This window comes from Ornithorhynchus anatinus, chromosome 6, assembly GCF_004115215.2.
Source record: "Ornithorhynchus anatinus isolate Pmale09 chromosome 6, mOrnAna1.pri.v4, whole genome shotgun sequence".
Taxonomy (NCBI): Eukaryota; Metazoa; Chordata; class Mammalia; order Monotremata; family Ornithorhynchidae; genus Ornithorhynchus; species Ornithorhynchus anatinus.
Window position 1 is genome coordinate 21023770 of NC_041733.1, and position 21007 is coordinate 21044776.

General features: G+C 46.0%; 1 protein-coding gene across 2 annotated transcripts in view; it reads left to right on the top strand.

The window, feature by feature from the left end:
• Positions 1-21007, top strand: part of FAM120C (family with sequence similarity 120C) — a 44375-nt gene that overhangs the window by 16311 nt on the left and 7057 nt on the right. The window contains exons 2-15 of one of the 2 annotated variants that reach the window (XM_029066988.2): positions 2605-2851; positions 3473-3555; positions 3935-4063; positions 4652-4754; positions 5220-5296; positions 7286-7566; positions 9489-9759; positions 11150-11321; positions 11800-12049; positions 14062-14176; positions 14822-15031; positions 15510-15714; positions 15817-15955; positions 16388-16445. In XM_029066988.2, the coding sequence (XP_028922821.1) occupies positions 2605-2851; positions 3473-3555; positions 3935-4063; positions 4652-4754; positions 5220-5296; positions 7286-7566; positions 9489-9759; positions 11150-11321; positions 11800-12049; positions 14062-14176; positions 14822-15031; positions 15510-15714; positions 15817-15955; positions 16388-16445 (2340 nt within the window). The remainder of the gene's footprint in view (positions 1-2604; positions 2852-3472; positions 3556-3934; positions 4064-4651; positions 4755-5219; positions 5297-7285; positions 7567-9488; positions 9760-11149; positions 11322-11799; positions 12050-14061; positions 14177-14821; positions 15032-15509; positions 15715-15816; positions 15956-16387; positions 16446-21007) is intronic. The other variant, XM_029066990.2, reaches the window with a different exon arrangement.

The window sequence follows — 21007 nt, forward strand, 5'->3', positions numbered from 1 at the left end:
AGACTGTGAGCCTCACGTGGGACAACCTGATTACCCTGTCTACCCCAGCGCTTAGAACAGTGCTCTGCACATAGTAAGCACTTAACAAATACCAACATTATTATTATTAATATTATTAAGCACTTACTATGTGCCAGGCACTGTACTAAGTACTGGGATGGATCCAAGCAAATCGGGTTGGACACAGTTCCTGTCCCACGAGGAGCTCACAGTCTCAATCCCCATTTTATAGATGAAGTAGCTGAGGCACAGAGAAGTGAAGTGACTTGCCCAAAGTCACACAGGAGACACGTGGCAGAGTTGGAATTAGAATTCAGGACCTTTGACTCCCAGGCCCGTGCTCTATCCACACGGCTACACTGCTCCTCTAGCTTGTTCCAGTTTGGGAATCATGTCCCAACCTTTTTACATTATCCACCACACTTGTGCCGGTTGATCGTTCTTGAGAGTTAATGTTCATCTACAGGTCAATCAATAATTTGGATTTATTAAGTGCTTATTGTATGCAGAACACTGTAGTAAGCTCTTGGGAGAGTACAAAACAATAGTTGGTAGATACCTTCCCTGTCCAAAAGGAGCTCACAGTCAAGAGGACGAGCTTAAAGTTTAGAGGGCAATATAACAAAAGGTGGCAATCACACAGGGTGAAGCTAGGTCTTAAAAATAGGGTCTGTGTTTATTTAAAGGAGCTTGCATATCTGAGAGAGGTCTTCTTTGGAAGCCAGATAAAAGAGAATGTTCCCTGTTACTTGGGAAGTCCAAAGTTGAAGGACCTCAGGTCAAACATTCATGCCTGAGAAGAGGTCAACCAAAATAAGATGTTTTACCTGAGTGCAGAAAGACTTGGGCAAGGTCTTCAATATGCAGAAGAAATTGGACTCCTAAAGATGATGATGATAATAATAGCATTTATTACGGGCTTACTGTGTGCCCAGCACTGGTAGATACAGGGTTGTCAGATCCGGCACAATCCCCTCTTCACACGGGACGCACCATTGAGCTTATCCCCGTTTTACAGATGAGGAAACAGGTCCAGCGAGGTGAAGTGACTTGCCCATGATGACAGAGAAGACCAGTGGCAGAGCGGGGACTAAACCCCAGGTCTCCTGACTCTCAATCATGTGCTCTTCCCATTAAGCCAAACTGCCTCCTAAGGGAGTATATCCTACTTCTGGGGAATAACGTTCTTCTGTAGTAGTTCTGCCTCCTCGCAGCCTCCTAGATTCTCCACTCCAGTCTGTATATCATGACTGATTTAAGGTTCAGTGTCAGCTTAAGAAGCTAATCAAATGCTGAACATGATCAGGAAAGGGGTAGAAAGTAGAGGAAAAGTCATAGTTTAGCACCTTAGAAAATGGTGTATGCTGCAAACAGTTTTGGATTATTTCAAATGGTATTTAAGTGCTTACTATGTGTCAGACACTGTTAATTCCCATTTTACAAGAGAGAAGTTAAGTGACTTGCCCAGGGTCACACAGCAGACAAGTGATGGAGCCGGGTTTAGAACAAGGTCCTTCTGACTTCCATGCCCAAACTCTATCCACTGGGCCACGTTGTTTCTCCGCATTCAACTTGCTTTTGGATGTAGGAAGTTTTAGTAATTATATAGTAGAGGAGAATCCACAAGAAAATCAGGAGATGGACAAGATTGGAAGATTAGAGTAGGGCTCTTCAATCTGGAAAAAGGAAGTCTGAGTAGGGACACAGTTGAAATTTACAAGTCATGTAGGGTATGGGCAGTGTGAGCCTGGAAGTGTTGTTCCTCAATTCCCCACAAAAACATTGTGTGCTTGAAAGTGGTAGCTTAAAAACCGACGAGAGGAAACATGTCCTCATACTGTGGTTAGTAAACATGGAATTGAGTGCTCTGCGTCTAGTAAATGCTCAAATACCATTGATTGATTTCCACAGGAAGTTATGCAAGCCAAAACTATCATCAAGCTCAAGTGTGGGTCTGTTCAGTTCATTGTTGAGGTGTCCTTAATGGGATTCTCAAGGGAAAGTTACGAATTTAGAGGGAAAATGAGGGATGATAGATAATAATTGTGGCATTTGTTAAGCTCTTATTATGAAATGTTTAAAGCACTTTAGTCCCAAGCGCTGTACTAAGCACTTGGGTAGATAAAAGATAATCGGTCCTCATATGGGGCTCACAGTCTAAGGAGGAGAGAGAAGAGGTATTGAATCCCCATTTTGCAGATGAGAGAACTGAGGCACAGAGAACTTGAGTGACATACCTGAGGTCACCCAGGAGGTATGTGGTGGAACCGGGATTAAAACCCAAGTCCCCTTACTTCCAGGCCCCTGCTGTTTCCACTAGATCATGCTCCTTCTCGATAGTATATTATATGATACATAATATGATCATATGTCTGTAACTGTTGAAGTGGCTGGCAAAGAAGGTCTGTCCCTCCATACATCCTATTTTGGCCCTATTGGAAGCAGAATTGAATGAATGAACCATTCATTTTAGCTAGTAATAGTATTTCTTGTGTTCTTTTGTTTTGTATACCAAATTAGGAAATTGATGTCGGGAGTCTTCTTTACATTTGAGCCAGGAAGAGCCACCTTCCTCTGACTGACCGATGCACCTCTTCTTTTTAGGTCTTCCAGAGCCTGGAGGACCATCACTTAGAAGTGGTAGCTTTCTTCCGCGAGCATGGATTCCATGGGCTTCTTGCCCATGATTCCGAGTATGCCCTCTGCAACATCCCATCGTATTACAGTTCTCACGCACTGAAGTTGAGCTGGAATGGGAAGAACCTGACAACTAACCAGTTCCTCATGCAAGAAGTGGCCAAGCAGTTGGGTTTGAAGCGGATTAATTTCCCCATATTTGCTGCCTTGTTGGGTAGGTATGATGGGGGAAGGAGGTGCTGGGAACATGAATGAGAAAAACCAAATTCCCCCAAACGCCGTTCAGAAGAGACAATAGAAACTACTCCTCTTCTATCCCCTATTTGATTTCCCATCAGCAGCATCGTCTGCAAACCAAAGTTCAACTCTCTCGAACACTTGATGTCAAGTGGGACCCCCCTCAGAGTGTGCTGAGCCTTTTTGTTTGTTTGTTTTTTGATATGAAATGTTTAAATCACTTCAGAAAGCCGATGTAGCATAATTTGTTCACGGTAAAGGATATTTTTCGGATGTGGTTTGATGAGCTGCCTTTGAGGAGCACTGGCTTTGGTTCTCCCCCAGTGTTTCACATCTTTCTTTAGATTAGTTTGGGTGCAAGAGCTGTTGAGTTGAGGCCAGTCTTGTCTCCCAGCCCCAGGCTCTGCTTTTTACTTTTGAAAGCTCAGTCTGGAATGGGATCTATTTAAAAAAGCAGTCATCATCCTGGAAATTTGTTGTTTGACACCTCTCCCTTTCCTGGCCTAATATTTTAGTAGACTCGAGAATGAAACGACAGACACACCACCGGGAATAAATCCCTCATCTATTAGGAATAAATGGAGGTTGTACTTTTTAGGTAACCACATTCTCCCAGATGAAGATCTGGCTGCTTTTCACTGGAGCCTTTTGGGACCAGATCACCCTCTGGCCTCATTAAAGGTAATGTGCTGCATCCAGGGCCTTTTCTACTCTATTTTCCCCCCTGTCGGGTTCTGTTTTAATATCTTTCTCCCTATGTAGACTGGAAGCTCCTTGTGGGCAGGGATAGACCAACTCTGTTGTATTGTTCTTTTCCAAGCACTGAGTACAGTTCCCTGTACACAGTAGGAGCTCAATAACTACCATTGATCGATTTCCTAGAGAGGAGGATTCAAGTCTGTCACTCACCAGCTCAGTGGGTTGGTGGGAGTTGATTTCCTTCTCCCATTGCAAAAACACTCCATTCATGGTTATGTGGTATTTCATGTGCCAGAAGCCATTCTTTTCCTTTCCCTGTCTCGGATGCAAACTGTTCACCCACTTTTTAACATCTTTCCAGGTCCGCGCACACCAGTTGGTTCTCCCACCCTGTGATGTTGTCATCAAAGCAGTCTCAGAGTACGTCAGCTCTATTAAAGATCCCTCGAACCTGGATAGAATTGGGAAAGATGTTTTCAAACAGTCACAGGTGAGCCAAAGGCACCTCCAGGTCCCACCTGTCTCTCATCTAACACATTATTCAGCAAGAGCAGCTGCTCCAAGGAAAATGTATCACTTCTTTTGGCCCTTTCTCCCTCTCTAGTTTTCATCCAGTTTTTTTTCTGTTCTTCCAGTTTCTTTTGTTCTGCTTGAGTTTCCTTCTTTTCTGCTGCTTCTCTCTCTTCACTTTGTTCCATCCGTATTGACATGTTAGCTTTTTGTTTAATGTATTACCTTTTCCCCCCTCATTCCGAGGAAAAGGGAATTAAAAAAAATCATCTGTTCCCACATCCCCAAAGCCTCCCTCCTTTTGATGTTAGATGATTTACTGCGGGTCTTTTAGGTTAAAAGCTTACATGATCAGAACCACTCTGGACTGTCAGCATGCTCAAATCAGATATTTCCCCTATCCTAGTGGTGGGGGACATTTTTCTGATTTGAAATCTGCTAGTATATTAGCCAAAGCTCTATATTTATGAAGGCGCATTACTTTTACTTCAGAATCCAAGTATGTATAAAGTAAAATACGTTTTGTTTTAAGTTTCCCCTTCTGAACCTCTTTAGTTTTGATATCCAGTCTAGGATGGAAGATAAAATCGAGCGATTCAAGAAAGCAGTTGAGTACTATTCAGTTGCAACCAAACTCCGCCCACTGCCCATGGGCCCATCACCGTTTTTAGGTGAGTTTTCCTTTAGAGTCAGAGCTGCATCCCTGTTCCCTCCAGCGTCCTTCCTCCGACTCTCTTTCACACCTCTTATTGGGAGAGGCTGAAATGGGAATCAATGGATTTTTCTGTGCATTGCTCACAGATAATCTAGAGATCAGTTTGATATCAGCCCTCCTCCTAATTTGGGTTCCAGAAAATCGCCCCATAGTTTGTCCCTAAAGGGAGAAAGAGCCAGAGAATGGGACAGTTCCGAGAGCACTGGCCACTCGCCTTCAAGGCCTCCGGTGTAGGGTATGCCTCTCATTCAAACTCACTGAAGTGCTTCCATGTCCTAAATCCACAAGTTTTTGAGCACTCATTGGGAGAGAAGAAAAACATTATTTTGGGAAACCACGTGTGGAGTGATTATTTTTGGTTTGGCAATGCTCTGTGTTGGTGGCGTTTTTACTGAAGCTGAGCCCTTTCTCTTGGATCCAGGGTATGGGCCCAGTCAGTTTGGAGTTCCACCCCTTCCTCGCAATCAAATGGGAGGTGTCCCTGGTGGAAAGCCAATGGTAAGTAATCATCAGAGCACTGGAGCCAGGGAAGAGACTGCACCACTTAACATGGGATCATGCTACCAGATCAGTTTTTTTGTTTTTATGTTCAGATAGTTCCCTCTCTTAGTGAGATATGTGTCTGGTTATTGGCAAACCTGAATCGGCTTAGAGATGCAGCGTGGCCTAGTGGAAAAAAGCACAGGTCTGGGAGTCAGAGGACCTGGGTCCTAACTCCAGTTATGCCAGGCATCTGCTGGGTAACCCTGGCCAAGTAATATTATTATTATTATTGTCTGTTAAGCGCTTGCTGTCTGCCTAACACTCTACTAAGTGCTGGGATAGATAGAAGATAATCAGGTTGGACATGGACCCTCTCCCACATGGGGTTCCCAGTCTACGAGGGAGTAGGATTTAGCCCTTATTTTACAGATAAGGAAACTGAGGCACAGAGAAGTTAAGCAACTTGCCCAAGGTCACACAGCAGGCAAGTGGTGGAGCCGGAATTAGAACTCAGGTCCCGTGACTTCCAGGCCCATCCATGTTCCTTCCACTATACTGCTTCTCTTAACTTCTCTCTTAACACTTTTACCTTAACAGGTCACTTAACTTTTCTGGGCTTGAGTTTCCTTATCATCTGTAAAATGGGGGATTAAATACCTGATCTCCTCTTATGTAGGCTGTGAGCCCCATTTGGAAGAGAGATTCATTCATTCATTCAATCGTACTTATTGAGCGCTTACAGTGTGCAGAGCACTGTACTAGGCGCTTGGAATATACAGTTTGGCAACAGAGACCATCCCTGCCCAACAACGGGCTCACAGTCTAAAAGATTGTGTCTGACCTGATTATCTGACATCTACTCCAGTGCTTCATACGGTGCTTGGCTCATAGTAATTGCTTAACAATTGCCACAGTTATTATTCTTTTTATTATTATTGGTTCTTGTCTCTTCACTGGGGAAAAATGGTTTGAAATAAGTCGGTAAAGGAATCTCCATTGGACTGTTCATTGTCGTGAAGAAAAGAGAAAGAGAATGTATTTCTCCCCCGTGCATGGGTGCTACGCAATATTCCTGCACCCACTGTGTTCTCTCAGGCTCCTAGTGCTATATGGAGGTGTGCCTGTGGGTGTGATGGCTGGATAAACCTGTTGCATGTGGAAAAGCGGAGAGGAGACAAAGGGAACTTGTTCTCTTCTTTGGACTCTCTTCTCTGGAATAGAATCATCCCCACTATTAGACCTTGGATAAATAGACAGAATGCCTTGGCATATCTCATTTGATTCTCAAAACAGTCCTGTGAGTTAGGGAAGGAGGGGCTTTAGGCTTATTTTACAGACAGGGAAATGGAGGTCTAAGAGCTTAAATTATTTTCCCAAGAGCATGTAGTAACTGACATAAATGAGCCCTGAGTGTAAGTCTACAGATTCCCATCCCAGGCATTTTTTTTCCTTTACACCATTCTGTTTCCAATTGGGAAACGGGGTTGTAACTCAGGGGTTGAAAAATCACAAATTCACAGAATCAAAAATCACTGTCACAGAAATTGAGAAATCACAAATTCTCAAACAGTGGACTTTGTAGATGGTGCATCTCATGTGTTAATATTATGGTTAGAGTGGAAGTGGATGAGTGTAGAGCTAGGGATGATTTCCCATTCGAGGCTCCTTCAAAATTCTGCTTGGATCTTATGGCCCCACGAGGAGGGGTCAGTTATTCTGGCTGTGGGAGGAAGATACTCAGTAGTTACGTCATCGTCACTCATGGGCTAGACATAAAGGTACTCCTGTCCTCGTTTCGTATCCTGGTTCTTCCCCGTTCTCTAATTCATTCATTTATCCATTCATTTATCCATTCATAGTATTTGTTGAAAGTAGCCCTGTTCTTCCTTGTTGTTTAGTGGATTAGGTCAATACCATTTTGAAAACTAAGGCTTTCCGTTTGGAAGGCCTGGGGAAATGATAAAAAAAAAAAACAAACCATTTTTTGTTTGCTTTGTCTTTCAGTTTCCTCACCAGATGCCACCGAAAATGCAGTACCCTTCAAGCTTCCCACAGGGGCCCAACTCTGCTTTCCTTTTCTCCTCTCAACCTTTGGGGGAACCTCCCGCTTTCCCAGACGAACCTGTGCTGAAAGGGGGCTCCTTCGCCAATTGGTCCGTCACTTATGATTCATCAGCTTCCAAGTTTTCCAATCACCTGACCTCCAAAGCCTCTCCCCCTTCTGGGCTAGGTTCTTCCCCCTCCTCTTCATCAGATGGGGAGGAACAAAATGGGGGTAATGCCAAGTAAGTGCCTCCCCCCCAATTTATTAGCTGCCAGGTAAAGATCCGAGAGGCAACAAGCAGCTCATTGACTGGTCGAAGCATTATTCTCTCCCCAACTAGCTTGACCTAGTTTCTGGTGTGAGAAAATCTGGGATATTTTCTCTAGCTTTAAATTCCCAATTATAATCAGTTTTTCCTCCTTGCATTTTTCAAATTGCTCAACAGTTTTAAAGCTAAATTCCTTCTGAACCTGGATGAGGCGGTGAGGAGAAAGGTGGAGAGGGTAGACCCGAAATCAGGGAAGTCTAGCAAAGTAGGAAGTGGTTTTTTACTTTAAACCAGTAGGTTTTTCTTCCTCCTCCTATTTCCTAAAGAGGGTTATGAGTGGAAGAAGAGTTGAAAGTGAATATGCATGTGCCAAGAATGAATTTTTAGGTTGAAGTAACTGATATCGAGTAGGAGTAAGAGTTACTTAGTAACGTGGAAAGGATAATGAGAGTTTTGACTCTTCTGTGGACTGTGTAGGATGCAAGTCATTTTAGGACTTGTGAAATAAAGAGCAAATACACGTAAATACAAGGAGAAGGCTTTGATCCAGGTCCTCTACTCTTCTTACTCTATACACTTGTCTCACCAAGAGGTCGTCCACTCAAATGATTTCAGGTCCCACCTCCATGTAGATGATTCCCAAATCTTCCTCACCGACCCTTCCATTTGGGCTACAGTCTTGCCTCCTGCCTCCAAAACATCCTATAAGGATGACCCCACCCCCAGAACTCAGTGTGTCAGATACTGACTTTGGCAACTGCCCTCCTGAATCCTTCTAACTTTCCCATCCCTGTCAACATCACCATTTTTCTTTTCTGAGAAACTCAGTCCCGGTGTTGTCTTCGTCTTCTGTCTTTGACTTCTCCCAGTCAGCCTCTATAGCTTGCCTAAATGCATCCTTCCTCTCATATTTCACAGCCCTCATCACCTTCTGGCTGAATTTTGGTAGCAGCCTCTTTTTACTGATCGCTCTGCCTCAAGCCTCTCTCTTCTTCAGTCAGATCCTACAAATAGCTGCTCTTAGCATCTTAGAACACTCTAGAATGTACCTTGCTCCTGACCTCTGAAAACCGGCAATAACTGCCTGTTTCTGTATGCTTTAAACCAGACTTCTAACCATGGGCTTTAAGGCTGTCCCCCAGCAGTTACCTATCTGCTCTCTTCTCTCGCCACACTGCATCTCACCCTCTCTGTCCCGCCCAAACTAACCTTCTAATTGTTCTTCACTCACAATTGAAATTCTTGCTCTGTCAAGTCTACCAGATCCTCCTCACCTCCAAAGCCCTTCAAAGCATCCTCTGATTGATCCCTACCCTTTCACCCACCCTAATTAGCACCCCCCCCCCGCCCCCATATGTATCTACTTAATTATTTTGAGCATTGGTATCTGTTCTCTTACTCTTTTGCATAGTGTTTGTTTGGTCATTTATGTCCCCGCATCTCCGTGGTTATATTCTAAGCTCAAGAGCAGGCACCAAGTTTTTTATTTCAGTAGTTTCTTCCCCTGCTCCCAGCACGGTGCTCTGCCACAACAGGTGGTCAGTAAATGCTGAAGTCGTTGGTAGTGATGACAGTTATTCAGGGTGCCTGGAGGCTTCATTGATGAGAGTATGCTTAGGGCTAGAGAGCAGAAAATGAGAAGAAATGGCAGGAGTTTGGGCTCACTGACCTCAAGCTTGGCCGGATGCAGGCTTTAATTTGAGTTGATGGAGTTAAGCAGTAAAGGACAACTGTGGCTACTGATGAAGGTCATGCCCAGGGCCCAGTGCTGATTCCTGGCTCGTACTGGTGTTTGGAAGCTCTGAGGGGTTTGTGGGGAATGGAGTTGGGAGAGCTTATCAACTCCCTCCTTTTTTCTCTCTCTCTCCCACGCTTTCTTTTTCTAAATTTCTTAGTCACATCACAGAGGCGCTTCAACACAAGCCCGGGTGGGAGGATCCCAGTGGCGACAAAGGCTGGGTGCAGCCGGTCAGCGCAGGTGACTCGGATGCTAACCTTGGCAATGCTGAACCCCACATCCCATCTCTGCTGTCCATGGCGACGCGAAACCACATGGACATCACCACTCCGCCCCTGCCGCTGGTAGCCCCGGAAGTCTTGCGAGTTGCTGAACACAGGCACCGGAGGGGGTTGATGTACCCTTATATCTACCATGTCCTCACTAAGGTGAGAGGGGATACCATCAGTCTCGCCCTCTGATTGTAGTCTTGTCGTATGCTGTCGAGTCACCTCCTGGTTGCAGTACTGCAGGATTAAACATCCTAATGTGCTGCTGATCTTCTGGCAGGGGGGAGAAGTCCCCCGATTGTGCTGGCTCTCTTGGGGTTTGGGATCAGTTCCCTCTTCTGGACTGCTAGGAGCTCAGGGTTAAGAGATATCTTAAAAAGGAATAATAATATAATAACGGTACTTTTTAAGTGCTTATTATGTGCCAAGCACTGTTCTAAGAGCTGAGGTAGCTACAAGTTAAGCAGGTTGGACACAATGCCTGTCCCACCACGGGCTCAACATTCTTAATCTCCATTTTACAGATGAGGAAACAGAGGCCCAGAGAAGTTATGTGACGTGACCAAGGTCACGCAGCAGACGAGTGGCAGAGCTGGGACTAGAAGCCAGGTCCTTCTGACTCCCAGGCCCATGTTCTGTCCACTAAGCCATTCCTCTTCAAGGGAACAAGGGAACAAGGAAAGGAGAAGCAGCGTGGCTCAGTGGAAAGAGCCTGGGCTTCGGAGTCAGAGGTCATGAGTTCGACTTCTGGCTCTGCCACTTGTCAGCTGTGTGACTGTGGGCAAGTCACTTAACTTCTCTGTGCCTCAGTTCCCTCATCTGTAAAATGGGGATTAAAAGTGTGTGAGCCCCACGTGGGACAACCCGATTACCCTGTATCTCCCCCAGTGGTTAGAACAGTGCTCGGCACCTAGTAAGCGCTTAACAAATACCAACATTAGTATTATTATTAATAAAGCATAGATACTGACCATAGAGGGAGCTGGCCAGTCCTTTTGGCTTGGATGATTGCAGGGATGAGGGTTGGGAACATTCCAGGATGAGAACCGATTTCTGCTGAACACATCTGTTCCTCCTTTTTCCAGGGCCTCTCCGAAGCTGACCTTGCCTCATAATCTCTCCACTAGAAACACTTCAGGGCCAGGCTTTTTGTATTTTCCCATCCCCCAACTAAACTGATAGGATATTTGGGAAACAAAGAATATCGTTAGGAGTCATTCTGTGTCAGCCTGGACAATTAAAGACTCTGTATTATAGTCTGAAATACACCTCCCAGAACAGACATGACCCTGACCCAGCTCCGAACGGTTGTAGTTGAAGGCAGCTCCCAGTGACCCAACAGAAGTTGGAGCAGAGTGAGTCGTCAGAATCCGAACCTTTTCCTTCAGAGCCCATCATCATCTAACCCGGAGAAGTCTGAGATCTGGCTACCAACGGTCCTTGCCCTCCCAGGCCAACGGAACCGTCCTGATTCCGATGACCTTGGAGAAGCCCTGAATTCTGACTAATGGATGGGAGTGCTCAATTCACAGGCTTCTCTTCTTTTCAGGGTGAGATTAAGATTCCTGTGTGTATTGAGGATGAGTGCAATACAGAACTCCCCCCAGCCACCATCCTGTTTCGAACAGCCCGTCAATACGTATACGGCGTCCTTTTCAGCCTGGCCGAGACCCAGAGGAGACTGGAACGCCTTGCTATTCGCAGGCGGATCCCTGTAGAAGGTAAGATAAGGAATCCTGGTCTCCCACCTGTTTCAGAACCTAAAGCGTTGGCAGGGGCCTGTTCAGACAGGCCTGCTTTAGCCCAGTACTCCCTCCCTCAGCTTTAAAACAAGCTCTTTCTGAGTGTGTACTGGTCAGAGCACCCTTTTGAGAACGCTTTGCATTAGTAGCAGTCATCCGTGGTTCATTTTATATAAAAGTTTCGAGAGGTTTGGGGGGCGTGGTCCCTTTAGGGGTAAGGTAGAACTAAGATGTGTGAACGACTTGGAGCACCCTCAAGACTGTAAGCTTGCTGTGGGCAGGGAACATGTCTACTGACGCTGTTCCGTTGTACTCTCCCGAGTGCCAAGTGCAGTGCTCGGCGCACAGTAAGCGCTCAGTATGATTGATTGATGATGACTGGCTCGGGAATAGTCCTGAGATGCCCCAACCTTCTGAATCATTTCTATATTGGGCTGTTTTTGTCTCTGATTTATAGTTCCTCCCATAATCCTGAAAGAGTGGTCTGCCTACAAAGGAAAATCTCCTCAAACACCCGAGCTGGTGTCTGCGCTTACCTTCCGGGAGTGGACCTGCCCCAACCTCAAGAAGCTTTGGTTAGGCAAAGCTGTGGAGGACAAAAACAGAAGAATGAGGGCCTTCCTGGCTTGCATGAAGTCAGACACGCCTAGCATGCTCAACCCGGCCAATGTCCCCACTCACTTGCTGCTTATGTGCTGTGTTCTCCGGTAAGAGAGGGTTCAGAGAGTCTGGCAGCTCTCACCCCTTGGTCTCCTTGTAGATTTTCCAAAGAGGATATTCGTGAGGCAGAGAGGCTAGTCATCATGCAAAGCATCAGGGGATTTCTAACTTGGGCACCTGGGCAGGGAGGTGCCAAGCAAAAGCTACCTGGGGTTCCAGGTGTGAACGTTAGAGATTGGTTGAGTTGTGAGCTTTTGGGTTGGGTTCCTGCTGCCGCTTTGGCCTTTGAGAAAAAAGTACAATCCTTTGCTGCCTCTGGAAAAGGAGAAAGATCGTGTCAAGGGAGGCTTGTTATGATACATATCGATAAAGTACTCATGCGGATTTGATAGGGGGTCGATAAGACAGTGTCTCTCTTATATAAAGTGCGGTTTGGCATGGTCCTTTCTCCATTTCTTCTCCTGAGATAAATCGAGTCAAATCTACCTCATCCTTTAATTTAATTGGACTGGAGTCTGAAGCAGTTTAGCAGATATCTAGTATTCAAACTCAAAAATATGAGGACTACATGGTCCATCAAATTCTCAACCCTACTCTTGCCAGGATGAAAATATTTACCACATTCTTACAATGTGCCAAGGACTAAGTCAGATTTAAACATTCCCTGCTCACTTACTTCGAGGTTGAAGATAATGAGTTCCTTCCTAAGAATTCCTCCTTTCTTCTCTATCAGGAAGCAGTAATACAAAATATTAGCATTGTGCAACATTTAAAGGAATCCTGGGTTTGTCCCTTTCATTTTTTGTTACGTTGTATATGAACATCTTAACAGAATTTTTCCAGCAGATTGAAGTAAACACCTCTCTACTTAACTGACCAGGGTTCAAATTTTAGCATGGATTATCTGGTTAATTTTTCCCTTTGTGTCTGTTGACTTGCAGCCTTTGAATTTACCACTTTGTGAAGCAGCCCAGGTGACTGACTTAAGGGCCACCTTATAAAAGGGACAACAAGCATTTTGCTCTCTGTTCCAGTGTCTCATCTAGAATCTAGTTCCTATTCAGTCATTGAATACTTAAACTGGCAGGGATTTATACTGGTTAACTGTCTAGGGTAGTCCAGTTTATTTAGGTTGGGACACAGCCCGTCATTAGGACTGTAAGTAACCAACCTCCTGCCTCTGATTCCTCATTGGCATGGGGAGAAAGTATAGGTTGTAGTAAGAGAAGAGAGGCTCTGGAGAGTGGATAAATGCAGGTATTAGGTCTTGTTTTTACACTGGGCACCCCTGCTCTGGAGGCTTATCCACGTCTCTAAGACAGAGAGCATACTACCTAAAGGCTCTTTTGCCAGTTTGCAAAACGTAAATGTCACATGAGACCTGGCTTTAAGGAAGGAAGTGGAGAACTACACTCCCCAACATTGTGAAACCTAAAACAGAGGTCAGAAAGATAAGCTTCCAGACACTGCAAAAACAAGAGCTGGGTGAGCCAAATAGGCAGCCTGAACAATCAAGTCAGGGGAGTAAGATAGAGTGTATGTATTATGAATGAGCAGATTTGTGGTTGATGAGATATTGGAGAAAAATTGGGTGGTGAAGAAGAGTTGGGAAACAGGAGAATAAAGAAGAAAAGTATTAGGGTTGTCACTTTATTCTACAGTTGCAGAATCTTGCTTTTTTTTTTTTTTTTGGTCCAAACAGAAGTTGGAAAGTAATAACACCACCAAATGGCATTTGCCTGTTTTCCAAATAGAAAATTAGAGCTCTGTACAGGCTACCGACATTTCCATCAACATCCCTCACTGGGATATTTTGAGACAAAGTACCAGTCTCATTTCAGGCATGATTGGCTTCAGGTTCATTTGTGAGGCTTTGCAGATGAGCTGAGGAGTCAGATCCATTCTGCAGAGAAAAGTCGAGGGGCAGTCTATTTCTCATTTGTGAAGTTTTCATTTGGCCTCATGTGGCTGATTGCATGTATCATACTGAACTGGCATTTCAGTTCAGCAGCGGCAATCATCGCTTGCTCGGTTGGTTTAATGGACTTCTTTTCTCTAGTTATATGATTCAGTGGCCCGGTGGCCGGATCCTGCACCGCCATGAGCTAGATGCCTTCCTGGCTCAGGCTGTCTCTGCCCAGCTCTATGAACCAGATCAACTCCAAGAACTCAAGGTAAGTTGATCAGCTGTGGCCCAGCCCCCTCTTTTTCCAGGTTATGAAGACTGAATTGTTTCCGGCAACATTTTCTGGAGCAAACCGGGGAGAGAGTCAAGTGTGATTGACTATGTATGAACAAGGTATCATATTCGAATTATTTAGCACCCTACTCCCGGGGAAAGGAAGTGAGTTAGAGTGGGCATCTTGTGAACCCAACAGCTCTGTCAGAGAAAGGAATCCCAAAGTCAACAGTCTGTGGTGGAGGAATTCCAGAAAAGCTCTTGAATATGATTGGTGGCACTTCTGTCCTTGGCTGTTTTCTTTTGGCGGGGGCGGAATAGTTGTCTTTTACATTTTCAACAAGTCTGTGTGAAATATTGTCATCAGCGGCATTTATCAAGAGCTTACTGTGTGCAGAGCACTGTACTAAACGCTTGGGAGAGTACAACAGAGGTGGTAGAGAGGTTCCCTGCCCGTAATGAGCTTAAATCATCCCAGAGAAGGACAGTCTCGATTACAGCTGTTGGAGAATCCAAATTTGGAGGGGAGTCCTGGGGGGGCCTGGCAGGGTCAGGGATTCGGGGAGGGAGAGGGGACCAGGTTGGGGAAGCCATGAAATCAACCAGCCCCTTTCTCATTTCCTCCACCTGGTGGTCTTAGATTGAGAAACTGGATGCTCGCGGGATCCAGCTTGCAGCCTTGTTCATGAGTGGAGTCGACACTGCTCTGTTTGCCAATGATGCCTGCGGACAGCCAGTACCTTGGGAGCACTGTTGCCCCTGGATTTACTTTGATGGGAAGCTCTTCCAGAGCAAGCTGATCAAAGCTGGACGGGAGAAAGCCCCTCTGATCGAGCTCTGTGACGGCCAGGTACCAGAACTCTGGGCAAGACTGCCCTCTTAACTGGCACAGTTACTGTCTGCAGTGATTATGTCTGTCACGTGCATCAGGTCCCGACTTTATAGCCATCAGGCACAGTGCAAGGTGCAGACCTAGAAGCCCGAGGCCTGAAAGATTAGGATAGGGCAGGTAGGAAACGAAACGGTGCGCAAACAAGAAGTTCAGGTGGACGTTCCCTATCCACAGTGAGCTAACGGTCTGGAGGGAGAGATGGGCACTGATATAAATAAATAATTTAGGGATTCATACATATGTTGGAGTTCTTGTTGTGTAGAGTTTTGCATTTTGCTCGACTCACGAGTCATAAACAGGCGATCGCTGTGGTCACGGTGAGTGAGCGCAACTTTAGAACCACAAGATTGTCAACAACTAAGTCTTAGGTTTATTCTGTTAGGGCCCCAGAAGCGATGTCAGATCTATTGAAAAGATCTCTGCTTCTTATTTACAGACCGAGCAGGCAGCTAAAGTGGAAAAGATGAGGCAAAGTATCCTGGAGGGAATCAACCTCAATCGCCAGGCTCCACCTCCTCTCCTTCCACCGCCTCCATTTGTGCCCCCTATGGTGCCACCGCCCTTCTATCCTGTCCCTCTTTACCCCCGAGCTGTCGGGTCGATGCCACCTCCCCCTCCCGGAAGGACTAGGGGCTTTGCTGGTGAGTGTCAATGGACCTGCCCTCCGTGGCTCTCTGTCCCCTACTTTGCTGTGCTTCCCATTGCCCCCTTTGTAATTTCCCTTGCCCTCTGTCTTTTCTCAGGTCTCCACCCAATCCCTCCACAGGGGGGGAAACTGGAAATTGCCGGCATGGTAGTGGGCCAGTGGGCTGGCAGCAAACCCTCAAGAGGGCGAGGTTCTTTTGGCATGCAGGTGGTGTCTGTTGGTGGACCAGGGAAGGGGTATGTATCTCGGTGGGCTCAGCCTGGTGAATGCGGAGGCCTCGGGAAGGGTGTGCAGCCATTTCTACCCCAGAAGTTAGACGGAGAAGCAGAAATGCTAGCTTTTCATTTTTCCAGCTGGTTTCTGAATCTTCTCTTAGTTCTCCCCCCCACAGTCTCCCTGGGAGAAAATTCAATTTCTACAAATACTTTTTAAAATCCAGATTTGCCTCCAATTTGGTTTTTTTGGCAAATAACTGTTTCAAGCCAGATGCTAAGGGCTGAGCTGTAGTGGAAGTGGAACTGGGCCAGGAGTTGGAAAAAGGCCCTTCCCTTGGTTTGCAGTTGTCATTCTCTACAGCAAGACCCTCTGATGGTTAATCTGTTGATAGAAGAGCAGAGCAGAGCTCCTGTTGCGTTTTGTTAACTTCCCTGTATTTTTCTTCCTTAAAGGCGTGGAAGGGAGATGATTGGAAAAGTCCCCAAAGGAAATAAGAAAGTCAGCAAACAAGTAAGTGTTCCTGCTTTTTAGAAGTTGGCTGGTCCCTCTTTGTTCCCTCCTTCATTTTCAGAGACTGGAGCTCATTTCTGGAACTCAACTATTTAAGCCAAGTATAAAATCTGGGTTCAGAACTCCAAGCTAGCAGAGTCACCGTCAGAATCTTAAAATGGCATTTCTGCATTGCAGAAAAAGAGTGAGATAGAGAGGGTGACTTGTCGTTGGCGGGGAATGTGTCTGTTTATTGTTGTATTGTACTCTCCTAAGCGCTTAGTACAGTGCTCTGCACACAGTAAGCACTCAGTAAATACGACTGAATGAATTTAAACAAGAAGTGGCTAAGAAATATACATTTCCATGGGGGTTGAGCCCACCAAAGAGGATACAAGTGAAGCAGCAGGAAGGCCTTACTAGAGAGAATCAAGGTGTAGGTACCTCTAGGCTAATGATTTTCTGTGGGAACTCAGGGTCCTCTCCACTAGTGTTGAAGAGGAGGTCCGCCAGTTGTGATCCTCCAGAGAAAAGGAAGTTAAAAAAAAAAAAGAATGGTACTTGTTAAGTGCTTACTATATGCCAAGTCCTACACTCAGGCCTGGGGTAGATACAAGATCATCAGGTTGGACACATTCTCTGTCCCACAAGAGGTTCACAATCTAAGAGGGAGTAAGATTTAATCCCCATTTTGCGGACAAGATACCTGAGGCACAGAGAAGTGAAGTGACTTTCCCACCATCTTACAACAGACAAGTGACGAAGCCAGGGTTAGAACCCACGTCCTCCGACTCTCAGGCCCGCACTCTTTCCAGTAGGCCATGCTGATTCCCTGAGTGGTAAAGTCAGACTGAGGTCTCAGGTGTGCATTTGTTCTTTATTGGTAACTACATCCAAATAGGTACATCTTTAGACCCACCCAGACCTTTGCCCTTCTAGAGCCCCCTTGTTTGTTTTCAGTTTACTGCGTACCATTAAATTTGTATAATAACACCACTTTTTCCCCTCACGAAGTGAAGTCTAGGACCACTTCTAGACATCATCACAGCCATTAACATTTATTAAGGGCTCAGAGCCTAGATTGTATCAGTTTTACTTGAGTCTACCTTTAGCCAGGCTGTATGCTGGACTCCCGTCAGGTGGCTTGGGACCAGGTCAGACTAGCTAAGCCATAAGACCAGGCCAATGTATATGGCCAGGGAGGGGCATGTGGTTCTGATTAGTTTTACTGTATAACTCTACTTCTCACCTCAGTTTTCAAAGACAGTTGTCATCAATTATGTAATTATCAATTATATAATTAGGATAGAGCTGTGGGGCTCACGGTATTATTTCAACCATCCCACATTTTATCCGTCCCCACCACCAAAAAGGTAAAGCTTTTATGGTATCACCGACGCTCTTAAAGCCTGGGAAGAAGAGCCGGGAGAGGGGTCCTGTCATATAGGCTATGATCCAAGGCCGCCTCCATCAAACAGCTGTTCAGAACTCAGAAGCTCCAGTCTTTGTGATTTTCCCACTATGACCTATGAGGGAAGACAAGAGGCATAACTCCATGGGCACTGTGATGAGCATTGCCTTTAAACGTTTGCTCCTCGTGGTGGCGAAGCCTCTGTTTTCGTCGACACAGAGTTTTGCCCTCCCTCCTCACTTCTCTCATCCCGAGTCTCCAACAAGACCCAAGACCCGAGAAAGCTGAAAAAAGTTGGGTATTTCCCAGTGAGGTTGGAATTGGGTTTTTTCATCCTGGTAGCTCTTTCAAACCTGCCTTCTATTCCCAAGTACAGTCCTGCTTACCCATCCCCCTTTTTGTCCCCACATTTAAAATGTAAAGTTGGCAACTTTGTTTCTCTTCTCCTTTCCAGTGACTCTCCCTTTTTTTTCTTTTTTTTTATGGTATCTGTTAAGTGCTTACTGTATCCCAGGCACTGAACTAAGAGCTAAACAGGTTGGACACAGTCCATGTCCCGCACAGGGCTCACAGTCTTAATCCCCAGTTTACAGATAAGGTAACTGAGGCACAGAGAAGGTAAGTGTCTCGCCCAGGGTCACACATCAGACACATGGGGCAGCTGGGATTAGAGCCCAGGTTCTCCTGACTCCCAGGCCCATTCCCTATCCACTAGGGCCCGCTACTTTGAGAGACATTGGTCTTGATTCCATCACTCTGCTTGGTATTGGTTCAAAATTTCCAGTTAGAGAGAATGCATTTTTTTCCTAATCTATGCATTGAACTACTAGATAGCTCCAGTGACTGATATTTTGCCCTCCTTTGTGCAGAAAGAGGAACTTTTTCACCTAATGGCCTTTTTCTGAACCCCATATGAAAAGGAATCATTTGACAAAGTGTGACCACCTCATTTCTTGGAGGAACTGAAACTAACATAGTTCAGTCAATCCTTTAGTGCTGCTTGGTTGTATTACACCTTTTATTCCTCCAAGTGCTTAATGCAGTGGTTTGCACTCAATAAAAACCATTGATTGATTGTATTTTAGATAGAACCTGTTATGGGACACTCTTCCACGTCACATGTCTGTCAATACAACGAAGCCCGGTGTTGGGAAAACACATGTGGCATCTATTTTACGGTACTATTTGTTAATCGCTTATTATGTGCAAGGCACTGTTCTTACTAAGCACTGGGGTAGATACAAGAAAATCAGGTTGGACACCATCCCTGTCGCATGCGGAGCTCACAGTCTAAATTGGAGAGAAGTAGATTGAATCCCCATTTTACAGATGAGGTAACTGGGACATATAGAAGTTAAATGACTTGCCTAAAATTATTCAGTAGGCTAGGGGCGGAGCCACCAAGGTTAGAATCCACCTTCTCTGACTCTAAGGTCCGTACTCTTTTCACTAGGCCAAACTGCTTCCTGATCAAGTAATGAGTACTAACATGAGGTTCCTCAGAACACCATTCTCATTTTATAGGACTAGATGATTGATCCTTTGAAGGCAATGGTCTTTTAGGGGGTTTTTTATGGTATTAAGTGCTTACTATGTGTCAGCCACTGTTCTGAGCACTGGGGTAGATAAAAGTTTGACAGGTTGGACATCGCCCCCGTCTCACATGGGGCTTACAGTTAAAATACGAGGGAGAACAGATATTGAGTCCCCATTTTACACTGAGATTAGAACCCCAGTCTTCTGACTCCCAGGCCTGTGCCACCTTGCTTCCCCTATTTAAACTGCCCAATCTTACCTAGAATTGGCACGGGCACTGTTTCAATTAGCATTCACAATTTTGAGAGAAAATAGAAGTCAATATAAGGTTCAGGATGGAGATTTCATGGGCTTCAGACTGAGGTTAGTCTGGGCCCCAGCTTCAAGCTGCTAGCCCAGGTGACTTTGAACTAGGTCCGTGATTCCTGTTGGGAAACGGATCTGCCCTGGGGTAGCCAAAAGAGGTCTCTAGGAGTAGTGCAGGACTTGCCTTGGGGGCAGGGCTGCTTCCCCAACTTCCAATGGGGAACTCTGCCCAGGTGATAGAACATTCCTCCATCCTCTAATGCAGTGCTCCTGTTGCTGGCTCAGCACACCATTCCAAGCTAAAGTTCTGGTGAGGAACAACTCTGCCGTAAGGTTAAGAGAGGTTTGCTATTTTGCCACAATTTCCTTGGCCATGGGAGAGCTCAGGACAGTTGCCCCACTTACCACTTCCCTTTGCCCCAGCCCAACCCGATCGTTTGTGGTTTCTAATGATCCTTTGGAAGCTTCCCTCTCCAAATATTTACTTCAGGATCCTGTCAGCTTCTAGTTGGGGGAGTTCCCTTCTTTGTCTCAAAGTGTCCCTGTGCAATTTCAGTTGGGCTTGTTCTCCGCTCTGCATATTCAGGGGGCCCACTTCCATCAGTCAAGGAGAACCATCCCTCTCATGGGATTGGCACCAAGGGTTCAAAATCATTCGCTTCTTCTTCACAGCTTTTGGGGCAAGGTAGGCAGCCATTAGATGGCCCCTCCCCATGCCATCTGCAGTTGAAAGAGAGCTGGAAGGGGATCGGAGTTATCCTCTCCTCTCCTTGCCCTCTGCTAGCGGGCCTTGGTTTCTGCCCCAGTCCCGCTCCCTGCAGATCCCTCTCGCCTTCTCCTGTCTCCAAAGTTGGGCTGGAGGTTTCTCTCACCGTCGGTGGGCCCACCTCAGCCCTGGCCTCCTTAGACGGGCTGGGGACGACTCCCGGGGTGAGGCTGAATGTCTGGGCATTGGAGCCACGGGGCCTTCCAGGGCCACACAGCTGCTCCAATGCCTCCGATCTTGAAGTCCCCGACAACTGCTGCCGCTACCCAGCCAGCGGTGGCTCCGCGACGGTTCCCCCACCCTGGACTAGCACCAGGTCACTACTGTTAGGCTGGTGGCGGCAGGAGGAAGAGGTGGAAAAGGAGACAGCGGAGGGAGAGCTGGCACAGCACCGAAGAGTAAGTTCCCTCTTCCCTTCCTTTTTCTGACCCATTGATTCCTCTTTCTTTCCTTTTCTCCTTCCCCCCGACCTTTTCCTTTCCTTTTCCGCCCTCTTCCCCCTCAACATAAAGCACACCCCCTCACCCACCCGAAATAAAAAAGCCCCCACCCCTGTGCCTGTCC